The sequence below is a fragment of the Sapajus apella genome, unplaced genomic scaffold (assembly GCF_009761245.1).
Source record: "Sapajus apella isolate SASKATOON/1434 unplaced genomic scaffold, GSC_monkey_1.0 scaffold15, whole genome shotgun sequence".
NCBI lineage: Eukaryota > Metazoa > Chordata > Mammalia > Primates > Cebidae > Sapajus > Sapajus apella.
In genome coordinates, this window is record NW_022436955.1 from 11,205,622 (window position 1) to 11,224,472 (window position 18,851).

Consider the following 18,851-nt stretch of genomic DNA (forward strand, 5'->3'; position numbering starts at 1 on the left):
TGAGTCCCATGTGTTCACTTGGTCTCTGAGATCAGGTTTGCTGTGTTACCACTGCCCTGACTGCCAGCAGCCACATGCCTAGCCCCTGCAAGCAGCCATGTGCCTAGCCCTGAAAGCCTGGCCTGATCTCTCAGTCATCCCTGCCTGCCCCATGGGCTCACCCACACAGAGACTTGCCACACCGGCGTCGCTGCAGTCTCCAGAGGCCCTCCACCTGGGCACGGCTCCAGCCCTTTTGGCAGTCACTGCTTTCATCTCTCCTCGTCATTCTAAACAGAAAAATCCCAGTGAGGTGGATTTTCTGTCGTTCTGTTTTGGAATTCCTGGGTTGTCATGGTAGACTTGGCAAATGTGAGTGTTATCTGAGTGCCAGGCACTGTTGTGGGCGCTTCCCTTAATAAACATTGAATCCTTAAAGCAAGTCTTGAGGTAAGTTAATAGCTCCAGTTTATAGACAAAACTGGAAGACCAGAGAGGCTAAGTAACTTGTTTAGTGTCAAAATCTAGGCAGTGTGCCTGCAGAACCTACATTCTATTTTTTTTTTTTTTGAGATGGAGTCTTGCTGTATCTCCCAGGCTGGAGTGCAGTGGCGAGATCTTGGCTCACTGTAACCTCTGCCTCCTGGGCTCAAGCAATTCTCGTGCCTCAGACTCCTCAGTAGCTGGGACTACAGGTGCCCACCACCGTGCTCAGCTAAATTTTTTGTCTTTTAGTAGAGACAGGGTTTCACCATGTTGGCCAGGTTAATCTTGGACTTTTGAGCTCAGGTGATTGGCCCACCTCGGCCTCCCAAACTGCTGAGATTACAGGCATGAACCACCTGTGCCTGGCTAGACCTGTGTTCTTGATCCCTTGGCAGTACTGTGTGAGACCTACTGAACTGTTACCCTACAAGCAGTTTGAGGATTCTGTGTAGTCTTAGAGTCTTAGATCTTAATCCAAATTATGTCTCTTCGTGGCTAGGCATGATGGCTCACACCTGTAATCCCAACACTTTGGGAGGTTGAGGCAGGTGGATCGCCTGAGGTCAGGAGTTGGAGACCAGGTTGACCAACATGATGAGACCCCCGTCTCTACTAAAAATACAAAAATTAGCTGGATGTGGTGACACATGCCTACAATCCCAGCTACTTGGGAGGCTGAGGCAGGAGAATTGCTTGAACCTGGGAGGTGGAGTCTGCAGTGAGCCAAGATTGTGCCACTGCATTCCAGCCCGGGCAACAAGGGCAAAACTCTGTCTAAAAAACAATAATAGGGCCAAGTGCTGTGGCTCACACCTGTAATCCTAGCACTTTGGAGGCCCAGGCAGGCGGAACACCTGAGGTCGAGAGTTTGAGACCAGCCTGACCAACATGGAGAAACCCCGTTTCTACTAAAAATACAAAATATTAGCTGGGTGTGGTGGTGCATGTCTGTAATCCCAGCTACTTGGGAGGCTGAGGCAGGAGAATCACTTGAACCTGGGAGGCGGAGGTTGCAGGTGAGCCAAGATCATGCCATTGCACTCCAGCCTGGGCAAAGAGTGAAACTCCATCACAAATAATGATAGTAATTCGATGGGCATGGTGGTGGGCGCCTGTAATCCCAGCTACTTGGGAGAGTGAGGCAGGAAAATCACTGGAACCTGGGAGGTGGAGGCTGCAGTGAGCCAAGATTGTGCCACTGCACCGCAGCCTGGGCCACAAAGCAAGACTCCGTCTCAAAGTATGTCTCTTCAATCTGGGAGGCAGCAGGAACTCTCTGTGCAGCATCCTCTCCAGCTGACCCCTCCCCTGTCACCCTTAGCTGTCATTTCCTTGTCATTTCCACCTTGTTGAGCTATGGGCAGGGTAGACTGCTGCTCCTTATCACTTAAGTGAAGTTTAGATTGTAATAGAAGGAAAAAATGCAGTCTCTTCCTGTGAACCTTCTAGAATCTAGGTCCTAGTCTTTTAGAGAGCAACAGGTAGCAGGCCCCACCCCATTTCTTTCTGACCCCTCTCAGCCTTGGAGACACTAGCTTATCTCTATCTGGCTTCCCCCTCCCAAACTCCCTCCAGTTTGGGGAGAAGGCAGACACAGAAAGATCCCCATGTACCTGGTGTGCTCCATGAAGTGCTTGGGGTTCAGGGATCACCTTAGTCCCAGGCTGCCCCACTGAAGACCCCGAGCACACCCTCACCTTCGGCCCTGACCCTACCTCTGACAAGGGGGGGCGGCCGGACCCATTTGTTTTTTTTTTCGTTTTGTTTTGTTTTGTTTTGTTTTGTTTTTTGAGATGGGACCTGGCTTTGTTGCCCAGGCTGGAGTACAGTGGTGTGATCTCCACTCACGGCAACTTCTGCCTCCCAAGCTTAAGTGATCCTCCCACCTCAGCCTCCTAAGTAGCTGGGATTACAGATGCACGCCATCACGCTGGCTAATTTTTTTGTAGAGATAGGGTCTCCCTATGTTGCCCAGCTTGGTCTCCAACTCCTTGGCTCAAGTGATCCTCCCGCCTGGGCCTTCCAAAGTGCTGGGTTTACAGGCGTGAGCCACCACACCCAGCCCCATCTGGCATTTTTTCCCACCCACTCAAAATCTCTTTTGGACTCCAGGTTCGGAGCAACGGGCAGGACCCCCGGTGTTGGCAGAGATCAGGCGCTCCTTGCTGAACAGTCCCCCTTCTGCCAGGCGCCTGGTCCACCTCCGCAGCCTGGGCTTTGGAGCGGGCCAGCCCAGATGGGCCGCGGGGATCCCCGGGCAGGCAGCGTCCCCTGGTGTTAGCGGCAGGGACTGCGGGGAGGGGTGGAAGCTGGGAGCTAGGACCCACTGGAGGCACACGACACGCGCGACCCTCCTGGCCACTCCACTTCCCACCCCAACGTCTACCCTGGTGGAGATGCTCCTGAGCGACGGGGCAGGCAGGCAGCTGGGACTCGGTCCGTGTCCCACAACTCTGCTCCTGGGCGAGCTTTCAGGCCGCGAGGCCCGGGCGGGGAGGGGCCGGGCCGGGGGCGGCCTGGCAGGAAGCGGCGCGCACCTTCCGCTGCCGGAGGAGCAGGTGGCTGCCGTGCGGGGCCGGGCCCCAGGCTTCCTGTGTACGTGCCCGTCTGCTGCTGTTTCCCGCCGGAGCTCGTTGGGCCGCCCCGGCCCGCCCGGCCCATGGCCCAGACCCCCGACGGCATCTCCTGTGAGCTGCAAGGTAAGCGCTGGCCCTTTCCTCCTTCTTGGCCAGGAGGAAGTATTGCAGCCCAGAATCAGAGGCCCACCCAGCACCCTGGAGGGCCAGGCCAGAGGTCCTCTCTGCACCCCAGGAGGGCGGGCCCTCCAGATCCTCTCCCCTCCTTCTTCGATGGCCACAGATAACCCCCAGGGCCCCAGCTTGGCACAGACTTAGGGCACCAGTGGCTTCTGTGTAGGGATGGAAGTCATCCAGCAGGCTGCCCTTCCACAGGCGAGATCACCAGGTTCCTGTGGCCCAAGGAGGTGGAGCTGCTGCTGAAAACCTGGCTACCTGGGGAGGGCGCTGTGCAAAACCATGTCCTGGTATGGGGCAGGGGGCAGAACTGGGGAGGCAGCTGTGGCCCCGCAGAAAGAGCAGCTTGCTCTGCCCAGGGTATCAGACTGTCTTTCCCCAGGCGCTGCTACGATGGAGAGCCTACCTGCTGCATACCACCTGCCTCCCGCTGAGGGTGAGTCCCAGGGCTTGGCCACGCACACCCCTCCCCAACCCCAGCAGCTACCCTGGCAAGGGGCTGCATCTGCAGAGTGCTCCTCCTTGGCCTTGTGGGCCCTGACTTTGCACCAGCCCTGGGCTCCTGGCAGGCGACAGGAGTGGAGTCCAGCCAGGTCTGGCTCTGTTCCAGGGTGCCTAAATAACTGGGCTTCCATGAGGGTGGGGCTCGGTCCCAGCTGATCTAGGTGCTTCCCAGGTGGACTGCACATTCAGTTACCTGGAGGTCCAGGCCATGGCGCTGCAGGAGACACCCCCTCAGGTGAGACACCTAGTACCCCACCTGGGCCTGCAGCCTGGTCTTCATGCCCCCCACCATCCTCTGTGCCCATGTGTGGAGCCGAGGCCCAGTAGTCCCCCTTCCCTAGGTCACCTTTGAGCTGGAGTCCCTGCGTGAGTTGGTCCTGGAGTTTCCTGGTGTGGCTGCCCTGGAACAGCTGGCCCAGCATGTGGCAGCGGCCATCAAGAAGGTCTTCCCTTGCTCGACCCTTGGGTGAGGCCTGGCAAATTCAAGGGGCTGGCAGGGGAGGAGGGAGTGCATGAGAAGGGCACACATGGGCAGCTTCCTATCGCAGAGCCTGGAAGCCCCTTGCTCCCTTCTCCTTAACCCCCTCCCAGGAAGCTATTCCGGAGGCCCACACCCGCCTCCATGCTGGCTCGGCTGGAAAGAAGCAGCTCCTCAGAGTCCACTGACCCCTGCAGCCCTTGTGGTAAGGGCCAAGGCAGGGCCACAGGCCTTCTGGCCTGCCCACCTCTGCCTCCCAGGCCCCCAAGCTGGAGGGCCCCTAAATGAACAGAGCCATTCAGGTCACAGCCACCACCTAGCCTGTGGGACTGGTCTTCCTCCATTGCTGACCTTTTGTCTCTCTCCTTCCCTCCATCACACCGCTGTCCTCTCCCCAGGTGGCTTCTTGGAGACATACGAGGCTCTGTGTGACTACAATGGCTTCCCTTTCCGAGAGGAGATTCAGTGGGTGAGAGTAGGACCCTTTTGGTGGATTCTGGAGATACCTGGTCCCCTGTGTGTGCTGAGTGCTTCCCTGCCCCTTGTGGCCCCAAGTGAATTGTAAGCATCTCCTTCTTGCCCAGGATGTGGACACCATCTACCATCGCCAGGGGTGCCGCCATTTCAGCCTGGGAGACTTTAGCCACCTCAGCAGTCGGTGTGTGGCCTGCCAGGATGGGAGAGGTGGAAGAGCCTGGGGCCCATATCTCTGGGCCTCAGCTTCTCCATGGAGGGGCTGCTGGGCCTGGGACCCGGCTGGAAGACCCTGAGCTCTGCCTCTCTTCCCACCCTCCCACCAGGGACCTGGCCTTGAGTGTGGCTGCCCTGTCCTACAACCTGTGGTTCCGGTGTCTCTCCTGTGTGGACATGAAGCTGGTGCGGGGGTGGGGCATAAGGGCAGGGAGGGACCAAGGGGTATGCGCCAGGGTGCAGCCTGCTGAGTCGCCACCCTCTGGTTCTCAGAGCCTTGAGGTCTCCGAACAGATTCTGCACATGATGAGCCAGTCATCCCACTTGGAGGAGCTGGTGCTGGAGACCTGCGGCCTAAGGGGGTGAGGGGGCAGGGCAGGACCTGGAGAGGAGATTCTGGGGGCTTGAGATTGGGGACTAGTGGCCTAGGGAGGGATTGGCAAGCCAGGGGCAGAGTCTCATACCTGGGGTCTGGTCCCCAGAGACTTTGTCCGACGACTGGCCCAGGTGCTGGCAGGACACTCGAGCTCTGGGCTACGGGAGCTCAGCCTGGCGGGGAACCTGCTGGATGACCGAGGTATGGCTGAGCCTGGGGACCGCAGGGGCAGGGGGTGGGAGGAGGTGAGACCCACGTGGCTGCTCCCACCTCGTAGGCATGGCTGCACTCAGCAGGTTCCTGGAGCGTTGTCCAGGAGCTCTGAGGAGACTCAACCTCGCCCAGACAGGGTTGACACCGAGAGGTAGACTGGATGAGGGAGGGGATGAGGGGAAAGGGTGGGGGTCTGCCTTCTGCCTGACTGCTGAGCCACCCCACCCCATCACCAGGAATGAGGGCTCTGGGCCAGGCACTGGCCACCAATGCTGCCTTCGACTCCATCCTGACCCAGCTGGACCTTTCTGGGAACCCCGGGGCGCTAGGGCCCTCTGAGGACAGTGGAGTGAGTGGCTGTCTTGAGGGTGGGAGCTTGAGGTTGCTTGGAAGCCCTGGGTAGGCGATCACCGACGCCATTGCACCCCTGTCCTCCCGCCAGGGCCTCTATACCTTCCTGAGCCGTCCTAACGTGCTGTCATTCCTGAGCCTCGCAGGCACCGACACCGCCCTGGACATTGTGAGGGGTTGCTCCGTGGGGGGATGGATGATCTGCAGGGTGGACTGGAGGGTGGGGCGGGACGGGAAGGGCTCAGTCCCCCCACGGGTGCAACCAACACCCTCCCCCCACAGCTCTTCGCAGCTCTGTCCCGCGGCTGCTGCGCCAGCCTTACCCACCTCGATGCTGCGAGGAACGTCTTCTCCCGCACGTAAGGGGGTCCTGTCGGGGCCGGGGGAGGCCGCTGGAAGCCGCCTCCTTGCCCCCAAGCCTACTCTCCCGTTTCCCCCAGGAAGTCCCGCGCCGCACCAGCCGCGCTGCAGCTCTTCCTCAGCCGCGCGGGGACGCTCCGGCACCTGGGCCTGGCGGGCTGCAAGCTGCCGCCTGACGCACTCAGGTCAGTGTCTGACTCGGGCCACGCCCCCGCGGGAGCGCCCACCCCGCCCTGGCCTCCGCCCCGGCCTCCGCCCCGAGTTCCTGCTCCTGTCGCGCCCACAGCCTCCCCCAGATCCTGGCCCTGCCTCCTTTCGCCCTCTGGAGCCCCCTGTCCCAGCTCCTGCCACTTGCTGTAACGTCCCCTTCCAGGGCCCTTTTGGATGGCCTCGCGCTCAACACGCACCTCCGCGACCTGCATCTGGACCTCAGCGCTTGCGAGGTGAGCGCCGGCTCCAAAAGAGACCACACATTGGGAATGGCGCTGGGAGGCGGGAGAGTGGGACCCTGGGCCGCCAGCCCCTCCCCACCTGCAGCCTGAGTGGGTCCCGCCTCCCACCTCCCACCTCCAGCTGCGCTCGGCCGGCGCCCAGGTGATACAAGACTTAGTGTGCGACGCAGGCGCTGTGAGCTCCCTGGATCTGGCGGATAACGGTGAGGGCGCAGGGAAGCCCAACCTCGCGTCATCCACTTGATTCCCAATCCCCACCCTACCCTTGCAACTTCGCCTCGTGCGTGACCCGAGTCACCCCCAGGCTTCGGCTCGGACATGGTGACTCTGGTGCTGGCCATTGGGAGAAGCCGGTCCCTGAGACATGTGGCGCTTGGAAGGAACTTCAACGTCCGGTGCAAGTGAGCCCCCCTCCACTCCAGGGCCTCCCAGAAAACACCCCACCATCCCTGTCCCCCACAACTGCGGTCCCTGCCCACAGGGAGACCCTGGACGACGTCCTGCACCGGATTGTCCAGCTCATGCAGGACGACGACTGTGTGAGTTCACCGGACCTTGCAGGGTCCTCGAGCAATTAGACCCCTTTGGTCCTCCCTCTCTTGCTCCCTCAGACCCTGTGACCTGCCCTTAACCAACCCCTGACTCCAGCCATCAATGGCTTTCTCTTAATCCCAGCCTCTTCAGTCTCTGTCAGTGGCTGAGTCTCGGCTGAAGCTCGGCGCCAGCGTCCTACTCCAGGCCCTGGCCACCAATCCTAACCTCACTGCGCTGGATATTAGCGGCAACGCCGTGGGGGACGCGGGCGCCAAGTTGCTGGCCAAGGCGCTGCGGGTCAACTCGAGGCTCCGGTGGGCGGGGTCAGAGGGGTGGGACCAGCGGGCAGGGGGCGCGGTGGAGAGGAGGGCACCGGGCTGAGGGGCGGGACTGAATGAGGCGGAGCAAATGAAGCTAGTGGAGTAGGCAAAAGGACGAGGCCGAGGGTTGGGTAGGGCGTTGTGGAACTGTGCTCCCGACTGAAGCCAGGCCCGGCCCAGGTCTGTGGTCTGGGACCGGAACCACACGTCTGCTCTGGGCCTGCTGGACGTGGCGCAGGCGCTGGAGCAGAACCACACCCTGAAGGCCATGCCTCTGCCACTGAATGACGTGGCACAGGCGCAGCGCAGCCGCCCGGAATTGACAGCACGTGCAGTCCATCAGGTGGGCGTCGGCCTCCTCCCTTGCCCTTCTCTGCACCTGCACCATATCTCTCCCTCGGCGTTTCTCAATACCCCTTGCCCCTAGATCCAAGCCTGTCTCTTGAGAAACAACCGTGCAGACCCTGCCTCTTCTGACCACACGACCCACCTTCAGCCACTCAGTCTGGTCTCAGACCCCTCAGAGCAGGTCAGTATCCTCTACCCAACCACGGGAGGTAGGGCATGAGGAGACCTGTGGCACCTGGGAGCCTCTGTGAGTCAGAGGGTCTGACTTTCCTGGGTTCAGGGTGCCTGAGCCCTGCTGTCCCAGACAAAGTCCCTCTCCTTGGTCTGGAGAGGCTAAACACTGCTAAAATTGCTCTCCATGTAACACCCTTGGCTGCCTTACGTTAAGTATGTAAACAGACTGTCCTGTTAAAGAGGAATTTTTATGTTCTCCCTCAATTTCTCCCCAGTTGTAGCCCCATCTCTAACTTCACATATACAGGGCTCCCTTCCCCTCTCCATTGTGTACCCACACCTAGCCGCTCCTCTGGCTTCATCTCCCTCCCCTACCTTATCTGTTGGAGATGTTTCCACCTCTCCATTTCCAAATACTTCCTCTTTCCTCAGCTGCAGAGCCCAAAGGTCTTGCTTGATCCAGACATCCTGCAGGGCTTCATGCTCTGCACTTCTATAAGTGATATCATTGTCTCCCACAAACCCTGTTCTCTACCCTGGAGCCCAATCCCACTGGTGCCCACAACCACCCAATGCTGTGGACAGAGGTTGGGGCATCCTTCCAGGTCTCTCCTGGTCACACTGGAGCCCTCATAGCTCTCCTTGGTTCTGCCTCTGGACCACCCTTCAAACATGCCACTCCTTACCCCCACACCAATTATCCCTTGCTCCTCCTGGCCCCTCCTCCAGGGCCACTCACTCCTTTTTCCACCCCTCTCCCAGCCTATCCTCTGTGTGTGTGGACAGATTGAGCTTCTAAAATACAGATAGAATTTACAACTCCTTTCCTTCCTATTCTGGGCACTTAGTAAGTGTATATATAAAGTCCTTAAAATGAACCAAAGCAACATATAAAGTCCTCCCTCCTTGAACAGATAGGGTTCTGAAGTGGCTGGTCTAATAGTGCCAGCTTTAGGACCTCCCTCACTCTGTTAAACAGCCTAGGAGGAGGGCAGGCAGGATCTGGGAAACTGGGAGGCGTCTAGGCTAAAACTGATCCCTATTCTCCTACAGGAAGTGAATGAATTGTGTCAGTCGGTGCAGGAGCATGTGGAGCTCCTGGGCTGTGGGGCTGGGCCCCAGGGTGAAGCTGCTGTGCGCCAGGCCGAGGATGCCATCCAAAATGCCAACTTCTCTCTCAGTGTGAGCACTCCCCCTCCTGCTACAAGGACCCGACCCTCTTAGTCAGGTGTCACCTTGCAACTGCTGTTCCTCTTTGGCCCTCAGATTCTCCCCATTCTATATGAAGCTGGAAGCTCCCCAAGCTATCACTGGCAGCTTGGGCAGAAGCTGGAGGGCCTTCTGGGACATGTGGGCGAGGTCTGCCGTCAGGACATCCAGGTGAGTTGGTACTCCTGCCCCAGCCCCACCACAATTTGCAGGTTTGACCCCCATCCTATAGTTTTAACTTATATCCCGACTCACATTCAGTTGGAGTTGGAGCCTCAAGCCAGCAGCCTGGTGTCTGCCCACATCCTCACCATGCTCTGATCTTTGTCCAGGACTTCACTCAGGCCACCCTGGACACAGCAAGGAACCTCTGCCCACAGATGCTACAGGGATCCAGCTGGAGGGAGCAGCTAGAGGGGGTTCTGGCAGGCTTGAGGGGCCTCCCGGAGCTGCTCCCAGAGCAGCTGCTGCAAGATGCCTTCACTCGGCTCAGGTAGGGTGGATGGGGCTGGGCTGGAGAAGGCTGAGCAAAATCAGCCCGTTAACCCCTGTCCTCTCCTGGCCTTAGGGACATGCGGCTATCAATCACCGGGACCTTGGCAGAGAGCATCGTGGCTCAGGCTTTGGCAGGCTTGAGTGCAGCTCGGGATCGGCTGGTGAGGGGGAGATAGGCACACACTTTCTTGCAAACACACACATGCAATAACTTGGCCATCTCCCTTGCAGCGGCTCTGTAATGACTTCTGGGGTTATGTAGCCCAGGGCTATTTCAGGGTCCCCTTAGCACCAATGGGATCATGGCTGAGGCCCTACCTGACATCTTTGGCTGCTTGGTATTGCAGGTGGAGAGTCTGGCTCAGCAGGCAACAGTGACAATGCCCCCTTCCCTACCGGCTTTGAATGGAGGTCAACCCAGCCCCCTTGAGCGTGGAGAATTGGAAGGTCTTTTCTTCTCCAAGGAGGAGAAGGAAGAAGAGGAGGAAGAGAAGGTAAGTGGTTTTAGAACCTGAGGCATAGAACTCCCATTCTTCCCATCTTGGTCTGGAGTGTGGAAGGTGAAAGGCAGCTCTTCTGGGGTGGTACTCTTCTACCCCAGGCTGAGTTTGTGCCCTCCCCACCAGGATGACAGTCCTGCAGGGAAATGGCCTGAGCTCAGCCACAGTCTTCACCTGGTCCCGTTCATTCACAGTAAGTCAGGGTCTTGGGGGAGGGAGTTTACCTGAGTGGGCTGAAGCTCCATTAGACATGGGGACCTGGACAAACTCATTCAGCTTTATCTGGGTACACCCCAGCCCTTGACTGGTCCAGCCAGGCCAGGACCCCCATGCAACCTGCAAAGCTCAGGTCTGCTGTGGTCAGCCCGGGGCGAGACTTGGACAGACCAGGGACAGGACACCCGCTCGGTTCGCTTCCTCCCGCCCCTTTCCCTACCCCCAGGACGCGCATGCTTGGCGGTGGCGCGGAGCCGCGCGCACTCGGGGCCGCGCTCAGCACCACGGACAGTGGCTGGGGGAGGGGCAGAGGGGCGGGGGGACGGGCGCCGTAGCCGGGCCCCTCCCCGCGCCCTGGGCGGGTCCCCCGCCGCCCTAGCGCCTCCGCCACCACCTCCCCGGGCTCAGCGCTCGCTTTTCTGGTGCTGTCCCCTCAGGTGCTGCTGAGGAAGCAGAGCCGGAGCCCGAGCTGGCGGCTCCGGGAGAAGATGCGGAGCCGCAGGCGGGGCCGTCTGCGCGCGGCTCTCCGAGCCCTGCCACTCCCGGGCCCTTGGCTGGCCCACTGCCCCGCATGGACCTGCCATCCGCGGGGCAGCCCCTGCGCCATCCGACCCGGGCCCGGCCGCGGCCGCGCCGCCAGCACCACCACCGTCCGCCGCCGGGGGGCCCCCAGGTGAGCACCCTTCCCCCACTTCCGAGCGCGTGGATTTGGGGGTCGCGGGTGGCCCGGCCGCTCCTCATGGGTGGTGGCGGTCAAGTAGAGGGGGTGGTAGGGGCCCAAGGCCACCTGTTCATGCGGTCATGGTCACATCCTGGCCACCCCCCGCCCCAGGCCGTGCGTATGCGGTTCCATTCGGGGTGTGCCTGGGTGTGTGGGACTCCGCCTCGGGGAGGCCTGCCGCCTCGGTGGCTGCGCGAGAGAGGGTGTCCGTCCTCCCTCCCCGGGGCTGCTGAGAGATGCCGGGCCACGGGGCCAAGCCTGCGTCTGCTGCGCGTCCAGCGGCGGCGCATGTGGAGAGATGCCTGTGTGGGCTGCGAGCCCGCGGAGGCAGTGGGCACCGGCGGAGGGTGGGGAGAAGCCGGCTTGAGGCCCCCCAGAGGGTCTGACGCAGCAGCTGGCACCACTGAGCCAGCAGCAGGCCAAGTGGAGTGGGGGTGGGGTGGGGGACACTGCAGGGAACTGTTCGGAGCAGAGCGGTTGGCAAGTGGGAACCGATAACCCCAGGAGCAAGGGGGAGCTAGGCTTGCTGGTGACCGTGTGGCTAGGGCGTGTAGGATGCACTGTGGGACAAGGACGGGTGTGCAAAAACCAGCTGCGGGTGGTGTGTGTGTGAAACCTGGTCTCTGTCCAGCAGCCGGACAGTGGGAGGCTGGTATCAGCAGTCCCCTAGGGTCACCCTAGTCTGGGATCCTGGAGTTATTCAGGCCAGGCTGCCGGACAGGGAACGGGGGAAAAGCCGGAGTTGTACTCAGCCCTGACCCCTGACCCCATGATGCCCTCCAGGTGCCCCCAGCCTTGCCGCAGGAAGGGAATGGGCTCAGTGCCCGAGTGGATGAGGGTGTGGAGGAATTCTTCTCCAAAAGGCTGATTCAGCAGGATCGCCTGTGAGTGAGGGGCATCTTCAGGGGGTGGGAGAGGGTGGGATGCCTGATGGGCTTTCTCACTCACTGCTGAGTGTCCCCACAGCTGGGCCCCGGAGGAGGACCTGGCCACTGAGGGGGGCACCACTCCTGTCCCCCGTACACTGCGAAAGAAGCTGGGCACCCTCTTTGCCTTCAAGAAGCCTCGTTCAACACGGGGTCCACGGCCTGATCTAGAGACCAGCCCCGGGGCAGCTCCCCGAACCCGAAAAACTACATTTAGTGACCTGCTGCGACCGCCAACCCGTCCCAGCCGTGGTGAGGAGCCTGGTGGGGCTGAGGGGGACACCAGCAGCCCTGACCCTGCCCGAAGGAGCCGACCTCGATACACAAGGGACAGCAAAGCCTACTCAATGATATTGTTGCCTGCCGAGGAGGAAGCAATGCTGGGTGCCAGACCTGACAAGGTAAGGCTGGCTGATGGGGGGATGAGGGCGCTTCTGGGACCCAGGACATGAGCTGTCTCCAACTCGGCCATTTCTGTCCCTAGCGGCGGCCTCTGGAGAGGGGAGAAACAGAGTTGGCTCCATCCTTTGAACAGCGGGTACAAGTGATGCTGCAGAGGATAGGCGTCAGCCGAGGCAGCGGGGGTGCTGAAGGCAAGAGGAAGCAAGTGAGTTTGGGTAACATGAGCATGAAGTGAGAGGGCAGGTGGCATGCTGTGGGTGACATATGTGACCAAGATGGAGGAGACTCATGACAGGTCTAATTGGCAGTTCCACTCCCTCCTCCTCAAAATAGATTCAGCCTTTCTTCCTTCTTGGCTTCTACCGAGGCACAGGCCACCGTTATCTCCTCTGGACCTGAGAAAGTCCTTTCTCTGCAGGTCTAATAGAAACCTGAGGCCCAGGCCAGGTGGTGACTCACGCCTGTAATCCTTACACTTTGGAAGGTTGAGGCAGGTGGCTCATCTGAGGTCAGGAGTTAGAGAACAGCCTAGCCAACATGGCGAAACCCCGTCTCTACTAAAAATACAAAAACTACCTGGGTGTGATGGTGCACACCTATAGCCCCAGCTACTTGGGAGGCTGAGGCAGGAGAATTGCTTGAACCCAGGAGACAGAGGTTGCAGTGAGCCTAGATTGTGCCACTGCACTCCAGCCTGGGTGACAAGAGACGGCTCCATCTCCAAAAAAAAAAAAAATCTTGTCACCTGTACTTGAAACAGCAAGTCTTCCAGGGGCTTCCTCTCAAGACACTGTTCAGTCTTCACACCCAGCTCTGGGGCCCTGTGGGGTGTCTTGGCCCTGGCCACCTTAAAACCTCACTGCTCTCAGCCAGGCATGGTGGCTCATGGCTGTAATCCCAGCACTTTGGGAGGCCAAGGAGGATGGATCATGAGGTCAGGAGTTAGAGAACAGCCTGGCCAAGATGGTGAAACCCCAACTCTACTTAAAAAAATTAGCTGGGGTGTGGTGGCAGGCACCTTTAATCCCATTTACTCGGGAGGCTGAGGCAGAGATTGCTTGAACCCGGGAGGTGGAGATTGCAGTGAACTGAGATTATGCCACCGCACTCCAGCAGCCTGGGCAACAGAATGAGACAAACCACCTCACTGCTTTCCTCCTCTAGGGGCAAATCAGCCTCCAAACATGTCCCTGTATCCGGGTGTCCTCCCTACCTTGCTTCCAGTTTCTTAATTGTGGATTACACCAGGTCCCTCCTGAGCTATCCACACAGTGCCCACGGTCCTTCCCTGACTCTCCTCTTTGGCCACCCCGCTAATGTCACTCTTTTCACACTCCCAAAGAACCCCAGCCCTCTGTACCATCCATTCAATACCTTAAAAATAACTAACACATGAAGTTAGCCTGAATTTAGAAACATTCAAGTGTATGAAGAGTTCTAAGACTGGACTGGGTGTGCCATGTTCTTGTCCAGCCCATGGTGGGTATTCAGGAGCTGGGTTATAAGAACAAGAATGAACAAAAGGCTAGGGTATGGGGAGGGGGCAGGGCTGGAATCTGACCGTCCTGTTTCCTACAGAGCAAAGATGGCGAGATCAAGAAAGCTGGCTCAGATGGTAAGTGGTACCCTGGGGTGCAGCAGTACATTTGCCAGGAGGTGTCCTTACAGACAGCCCCCAGGGCACTTGCTCTCCTGGGGGAGGAAGTGGAGAGGCCAGGTTTTTCTTCCCCTCATCTCCAAGGTCTGGTGCCCGAGTCCCCAACTCCACCTTGCAGGTGACATTATGGACAGTTCCACGGAGGCCCCTCCCATCTCAATGAAGTCCCGCACCCACTCTGTGTCTGCTGGTGAGTGAGGGCCACTGTGTGTGTTAGTAGGGGAAACAGAGATGGACAGGAGCAGGGTCATATGGTGGTTCAGTCCTATCTCTAAGGCCTGACCAGGTCTTGGCTGACACCCTTCTCCCCACAGACCCCTCCTGCAGACCTGGCCCAGGAAGCCAAGGGCCCGAGTCTGCCACCTGGAAGACACTGGGGCAGCAGTTGAATGCAGAGCTCAGGAGCCGTGGTTGGGGCCAACAGGATGGTCCAGGCCCTCCCTCCCCTGGTCAAAGCCCAAGTCCCTGCAGAGCCAGCCCCTCCCCAGACAGCCTGGGCCTCCCGGAGGACCCCTGCTTGGGTCCCAGGAGTGAAGGTAGGCAGCCACCCGATTCCCCACCCCAATCATGGGCTGGGGGCTGGAGTAGTTCCTGCTGGGAACTCAGCTCCTCTAAGGACCCTGAGGGTGGGAGGCAAGGGCTGGAGTCTGGGCAGCTGTTGGAACACCCCTGATTCCTTGGCCTCCCTCAGATGGCCAGCTGAGGCCAAGGCCTCTCTCGGCAGGGCGGCGGGCAGTGTCTGTGCACGAGGACCAGCTCCAGGCCCCTGCTGGTGAGGGGAGACACTTCCATCTGTGCTTGAATGCAGGAGATGCAGGAGGGTGGGCTTCTGGGGCTCCCTTCATGGCTTTGATCCTTGGAGGGAGGCACCAGTGTGAGGACTCAAGAAATCAGGGAGCCAGAAGGCCAGGTGCAAGGGTTTGACAAGCCTTTCCAACTAGCCCTGATTCCACTTCCCAAAGAGCAGCCTCTGCTGGGGTGAGGATGCAGGGATGGGGGATGCTCTGAAGGCAGCGTGTGTGAGCACATGCTTGCGTGTACTGGAGGTGGGAGAGGGGGCAGGGGATGGACAGACCTCAAGCCCTTGGCAACCCACCTCAAGCCTTTCTATGTTCCTTAGAACGGCCCCTGCGGCTGCAGCGCTCCCCGGTCCTCAAACGCAGGCCGAAACTCGAGGCACCTCCATCCCCAAGCCTAGGTAAGAGTGAGTCCAGGCCAGCTGGGAGGGTGGCAGGACTGCTTAGCCCAGCCCTGACCCTTCCTCTCTCCACCTCCCTCCCCTCACAGGATCTGGGCTTGGAACCGAGCCTCTGCACCCACAGCCCACAGAGCCCTCCAGCCCTGAGTGGAGCCCACCCTCCCCAGCCACAGACCAAAGAGGCGGCGGTCCCAATCCCTGATCCTCTCCTCTCCTGCCGCATGAGATTATTTTATTAAAAAACTCAAAGCAGAGTGTGGAGCAGTTATTTGTCCTGTGTGTACACATTCTCCAGTATCCTGTGTGACCTCTCACATCGGAGTTGCCTCAGACTCTGGCTGTGGCTCCATCAGAAAGTGCAAGGCCCAGGCCACGAGCTGGGGAGGAAGCCTGGGAAGGAATCATGGCTGCAGGTCAATGGAGCCTGGGACTAGTGACCAAGAGTAGGGGCAGACCCACGCACTCACTCACCTGGCAGCTTGGACCTGAGCACAGAGGGATGTGCAGGGTGACTCGTACTGATACTGGAAGGCAGAACCATCACGATGCCTCTTTGGGGGTTCCTGAAAGGGGTATGGTGTCTGGGGAACAAGGACCCCAACCCCATCCAAGGCTACCCCTGCTCCCTCCCACCTCTACCTCAGGCCTTCCTCATTCTACCCTCCAACTGCAAAGGGACTATGCTCACCCAGACAGGGCAGGACTCCTGGGCTCCCTTGGTAGTTCCGGTCCCGGGAAAAAGCTGCCGATTCTTGCAGAGCAACCCTAGCTCCTTTAACTCTAGGCTAGGTTTCTGGGACCTGGTCCCAAGAGCCTGGTGTGGACTGGGGACACGGCCATGGGGCGAGAGACTGGGGGAGCAGCTCTGGAGTGGGGAGCTGGGGGTCACGGGGACAGGGGCTGAACAGATAGCTGGTGGGGGCTGGGAGCTGCTCCTCTGCCCTAGGTCTGGAGCAGTCAAGGACAGGGCAGGCAGAAGGCTGATGCTCACACCACTTTCCTGGGATGACACGTGGCCAGGCAAGGCTGGGGTTCCTGAGGAGGAGGGGACTCATTGTAGGCACAGCCCACTCTGCTCAGAGCAGCTGAGTGGCCTGCAAGCTCAGACAGGACTGCAAGAACTATGTTCATCCCCCACCCCCATGCACCTTTTCACAGCATCCTGCACAGCCTGGGAATCTGACTGATAGATAGCAGTGAGTGCCTGTGACTTGTGTATCACCTCACCTGAGGAACTGGGTGAGGAAGGAGGAGAGGAGATGAGGGTCAGGGATAAGTCCTGCAGAGCTGGGTCTGGTGGGGGCAGCTCGGGGCCTGGAGGGTTCAGGAAGGCTTATCAGCACTGTAGACCTGTGCCCCAGGGTATCCCCCAACTTCTCCAGTCCCCCTTACCTTGTGTCCTCTGACACGGTCCTAGAGAGCTCAGAATTAGCTGGTCATTCTCAGAGATGCGAAGCAGTGAGCTTGGGACAGTGTACACAGCTTCTCCCTGTGGAAAATGAACTCTCAGCATGACCCCTGCCCAACTCCTCACCCTGACATCTCCAAGAAAAGCCCCAGACTGACCGTGGCCCTGCAGCGTGAGGCAGCCCAGTGGGTGAGAGGGGGTGCTGTGCAAGGACCCTCCAGCTTTAGGCAACTCTCAGCTAGGCACACGAGCGCCCCCTGATGCTCCTGGTCCTCCCGCATTTCATCCAGAAGCTGGGACAGTGATAGGCCTGGGAACAGGGGACCAGAGAATGAGTCGAGGCTTAAAGAGGAGAACCCCCCCCAAAAAAAAAATAAAAAATAAAAGGACGACCCCAGAGAGAGAGAGAGTGGGAGGGGGAAAACAGCTTATTGAGAAAGCAACAGGTTAAGGCAGGAGAGATCACTGCACAGGGTGTTAGGATTACTGGTCAAGCCCTACAATACCTGTATTGGAAGAGGTGGACTCCGAAAGGTGCTCCCTACAAGAAGAATGGCCAGGCCTCAGGAAACATGCTGAGGCCTGTCTGTCCAGACACACCATCCCCTCACCAGACCACAAGTGGTGCCCGAGGCCCACCCCAGACTCACTCAAGGTAGTCATAGAGCTTTTTCTGAACATCTAAGTCTTGGTTGCTAAAAAAAGAGAAGAGTAGTTAATGGAAGCCCAAGCCCTCCTAACCCGAAGGCCTCTGCCAGCGCCAGCCAGGCTGGGGTAGGAAGAGCTGCTGGAGGGCGGAGGCATCACTTACCAACCAGGCACCCGTAGCCGGGGCTGCTCTGTGGGCAGCAGGCTGAAGCGGTCCACCTGGAGATAGAACTCTGCGGTCTGGAGGAGTTCGAGGGGAAGGGGAGGTCTCAGGAGTTTTGTCACGAAAAGTCAAGCCCGATAACCCGCCTAAAACAGCCCCACAACTCACCGCGCTACCCTCAGCGACCTGGACACGGACCCCGCAGTCCTGCAGCAGCAGCAGCCGCCCCTCTGTCCCGCGGAAGCCGAACTCCTTCTCCTCCCTGGGGCGAGCATGACCCTCACTGCTGGGCCCACCCACCTCGCGCTCTCCCGCCGCAACACAAGGCCCGCCCACCTCGCGCTCTCCCGCGGGCTTCCGACACCGAAGACGCGCGGCGCCACTCACCAGTCCGAGGTGTCCAGGGCCTCCCGCGTCACCAGGCATCGGACACTGTGGGTTCCGTCAGACACAAGCAGCGTGGCCCCAACGTCGGACGCATCAGGGGCGTGGGATGGGCCCGCGGCAGCTGCCTCCGCCTCCTTTAGTACCTGACGGCGGCGAGCTGCGTCAGTCCCACCACCCGCGGTCTCCGCCTCGGTCTCCCGGCCTTGAGTGGGGGCTCACCTCGAGCAGCTGCCCGGCTCGTGGACTGGAGAGTGTCTCTGACCCTAGAATCAGCTTTCGAATCCAGGGCCGTAAGACCAGCCTCCCCGAACCTGCCATTCCCACGGCTGCACCTAGCTGAAGCAGCGGGCCCGGGTTTCCCGCGGGCGCTCAGGCCCCGCCTCTCGTCGGAAGAGGAAGCGCTTGCGGCTGGGCGGGGCCTGAGGCGGAGGCCACGCTCACCTACATCCCGCGCCTGCGCACGAGGGCGTCCTGCTCCAGCCTGTCAGCAGTCTCCCGCTCGTCCACGGGATGCTCGCCCGTTTGCTCTCATCGCGGCGTCACTCCAAGCAATGGCCCGGCGTTTGGGCCATTGGTCAGAACTCCTATGTTACTGGGAAGGAACAGAACAAAGGCTGGTCCGGTCCCTGGAGAGAGGGATCCAAGGCCGGAGGTTGCGGCCGAGTGCCGTCCGAGCGAGTTGGCTCGAAACCATTTCAGCGTCATGTGACCCCCAAGGGGTTCAGCACATATTTATTATGACTCAGTTTCCTCATCTACACAATGCACGGCCTTGTAAGGCCAGTGGAAATAAGAGCATACAGCGCTCAATAAATGGTACTTCCTTCGCCCTCCCCTCGGACTGGCCAAGCCCTACTCCCCCGACTCCGGGGGCGCGCGGACCTCAGCGTGATGACGCAAGAG

The 18,851-nt window shown here is 59.6% G+C and overlaps 2 protein-coding genes across 3 annotated transcripts; one reads left to right on the forward strand and one right to left on the reverse strand.

Moving 5' to 3' along the window:
* The first annotated feature begins 2,794 nt into the window (after positions 1–2,794).
* Positions 2,795–15,592, forward strand: CARMIL2 (capping protein regulator and myosin 1 linker 2). The gene is given in 39 exon segments (XM_032283738.1): positions 2,795–3,164; positions 3,417–3,508; positions 3,601–3,654; positions 3,895–3,957; positions 4,064–4,188; positions 4,314–4,405; positions 4,599–4,669; positions 4,785–4,858; positions 5,001–5,076; positions 5,164–5,252; positions 5,373–5,467; positions 5,544–5,630; positions 5,716–5,828; positions 5,922–6,050; positions 6,053–6,189; positions 6,271–6,375; positions 6,564–6,633; positions 6,764–6,845; positions 6,947–7,043; positions 7,124–7,181; positions 7,318–7,490; positions 7,677–7,839; positions 7,924–8,025; positions 9,072–9,200; positions 9,285–9,398; positions 9,560–9,720; positions 9,796–9,883; positions 10,070–10,216; positions 10,349–10,415; positions 10,876–11,111; positions 11,943–12,043; positions 12,126–12,486; positions 12,570–12,692; positions 14,066–14,102; positions 14,263–14,334; positions 14,459–14,680; positions 14,836–14,916; positions 15,265–15,342; positions 15,432–15,592. Coding segments are annotated over 39 exon segments (4,317 nt in total). The 5' UTR covers positions 2,795–3,124; the 3' UTR covers positions 15,545–15,592.
* ACD (ACD shelterin complex subunit and telomerase recruitment factor) lies at positions 15,558–18,819 on the reverse strand. 2 transcript variants are annotated; one of them, XM_032283745.1, is made up of 12 exons: positions 18,168–18,819; positions 17,949–18,091; positions 17,730–17,823; positions 17,562–17,638; positions 17,401–17,445; positions 17,257–17,291; positions 16,909–17,060; positions 16,735–16,831; positions 16,570–16,656; positions 16,031–16,377; positions 15,814–15,905; positions 15,558–15,732 (listed from the first exon to the last, which is right to left on the reverse strand). In XM_032283745.1, exons 1-12 carry the CDS (start codon positions 18,264–18,266, stop codon positions 15,654–15,656), a joined length of 1,347 nt encoding a protein of 448 aa, XP_032139636.1. In that variant the 5' UTR covers positions 18,267–18,819; the 3' UTR covers positions 15,558–15,653. The 2 variants fall into 2 exon arrangements, with proteins under 2 accessions (XP_032139636.1, XP_032139635.1); XM_032283744.1 differs by having other exon boundaries at positions 15,814–15,923.
* Positions 18,820–18,851: the final 32 nt, after the last annotated feature.

Coding starts and splice junctions, on each gene's coding strand:
- ACD (XM_032283744.1), bottom strand. CDS start 18,266: ATGGCAGGTTCGGGGAGGCTGGTCTTACGGCCCTGGATTCGAAAGCTG. Junction 17,824..17,948: donor GCCCTGGACACCTCGGACTG/GTGAGTGGCGCC, acceptor TGCTCGCCCCAG/GGAGGAGAAGGAGTTCGGCT. Junction 15,733..15,813: donor GCTCAGGTCCAAGCTGCCAG/GTGAGTGAGTGC, acceptor ATTCCTTCCCAG/GCTTCCTCCCCAGCTCGTGG.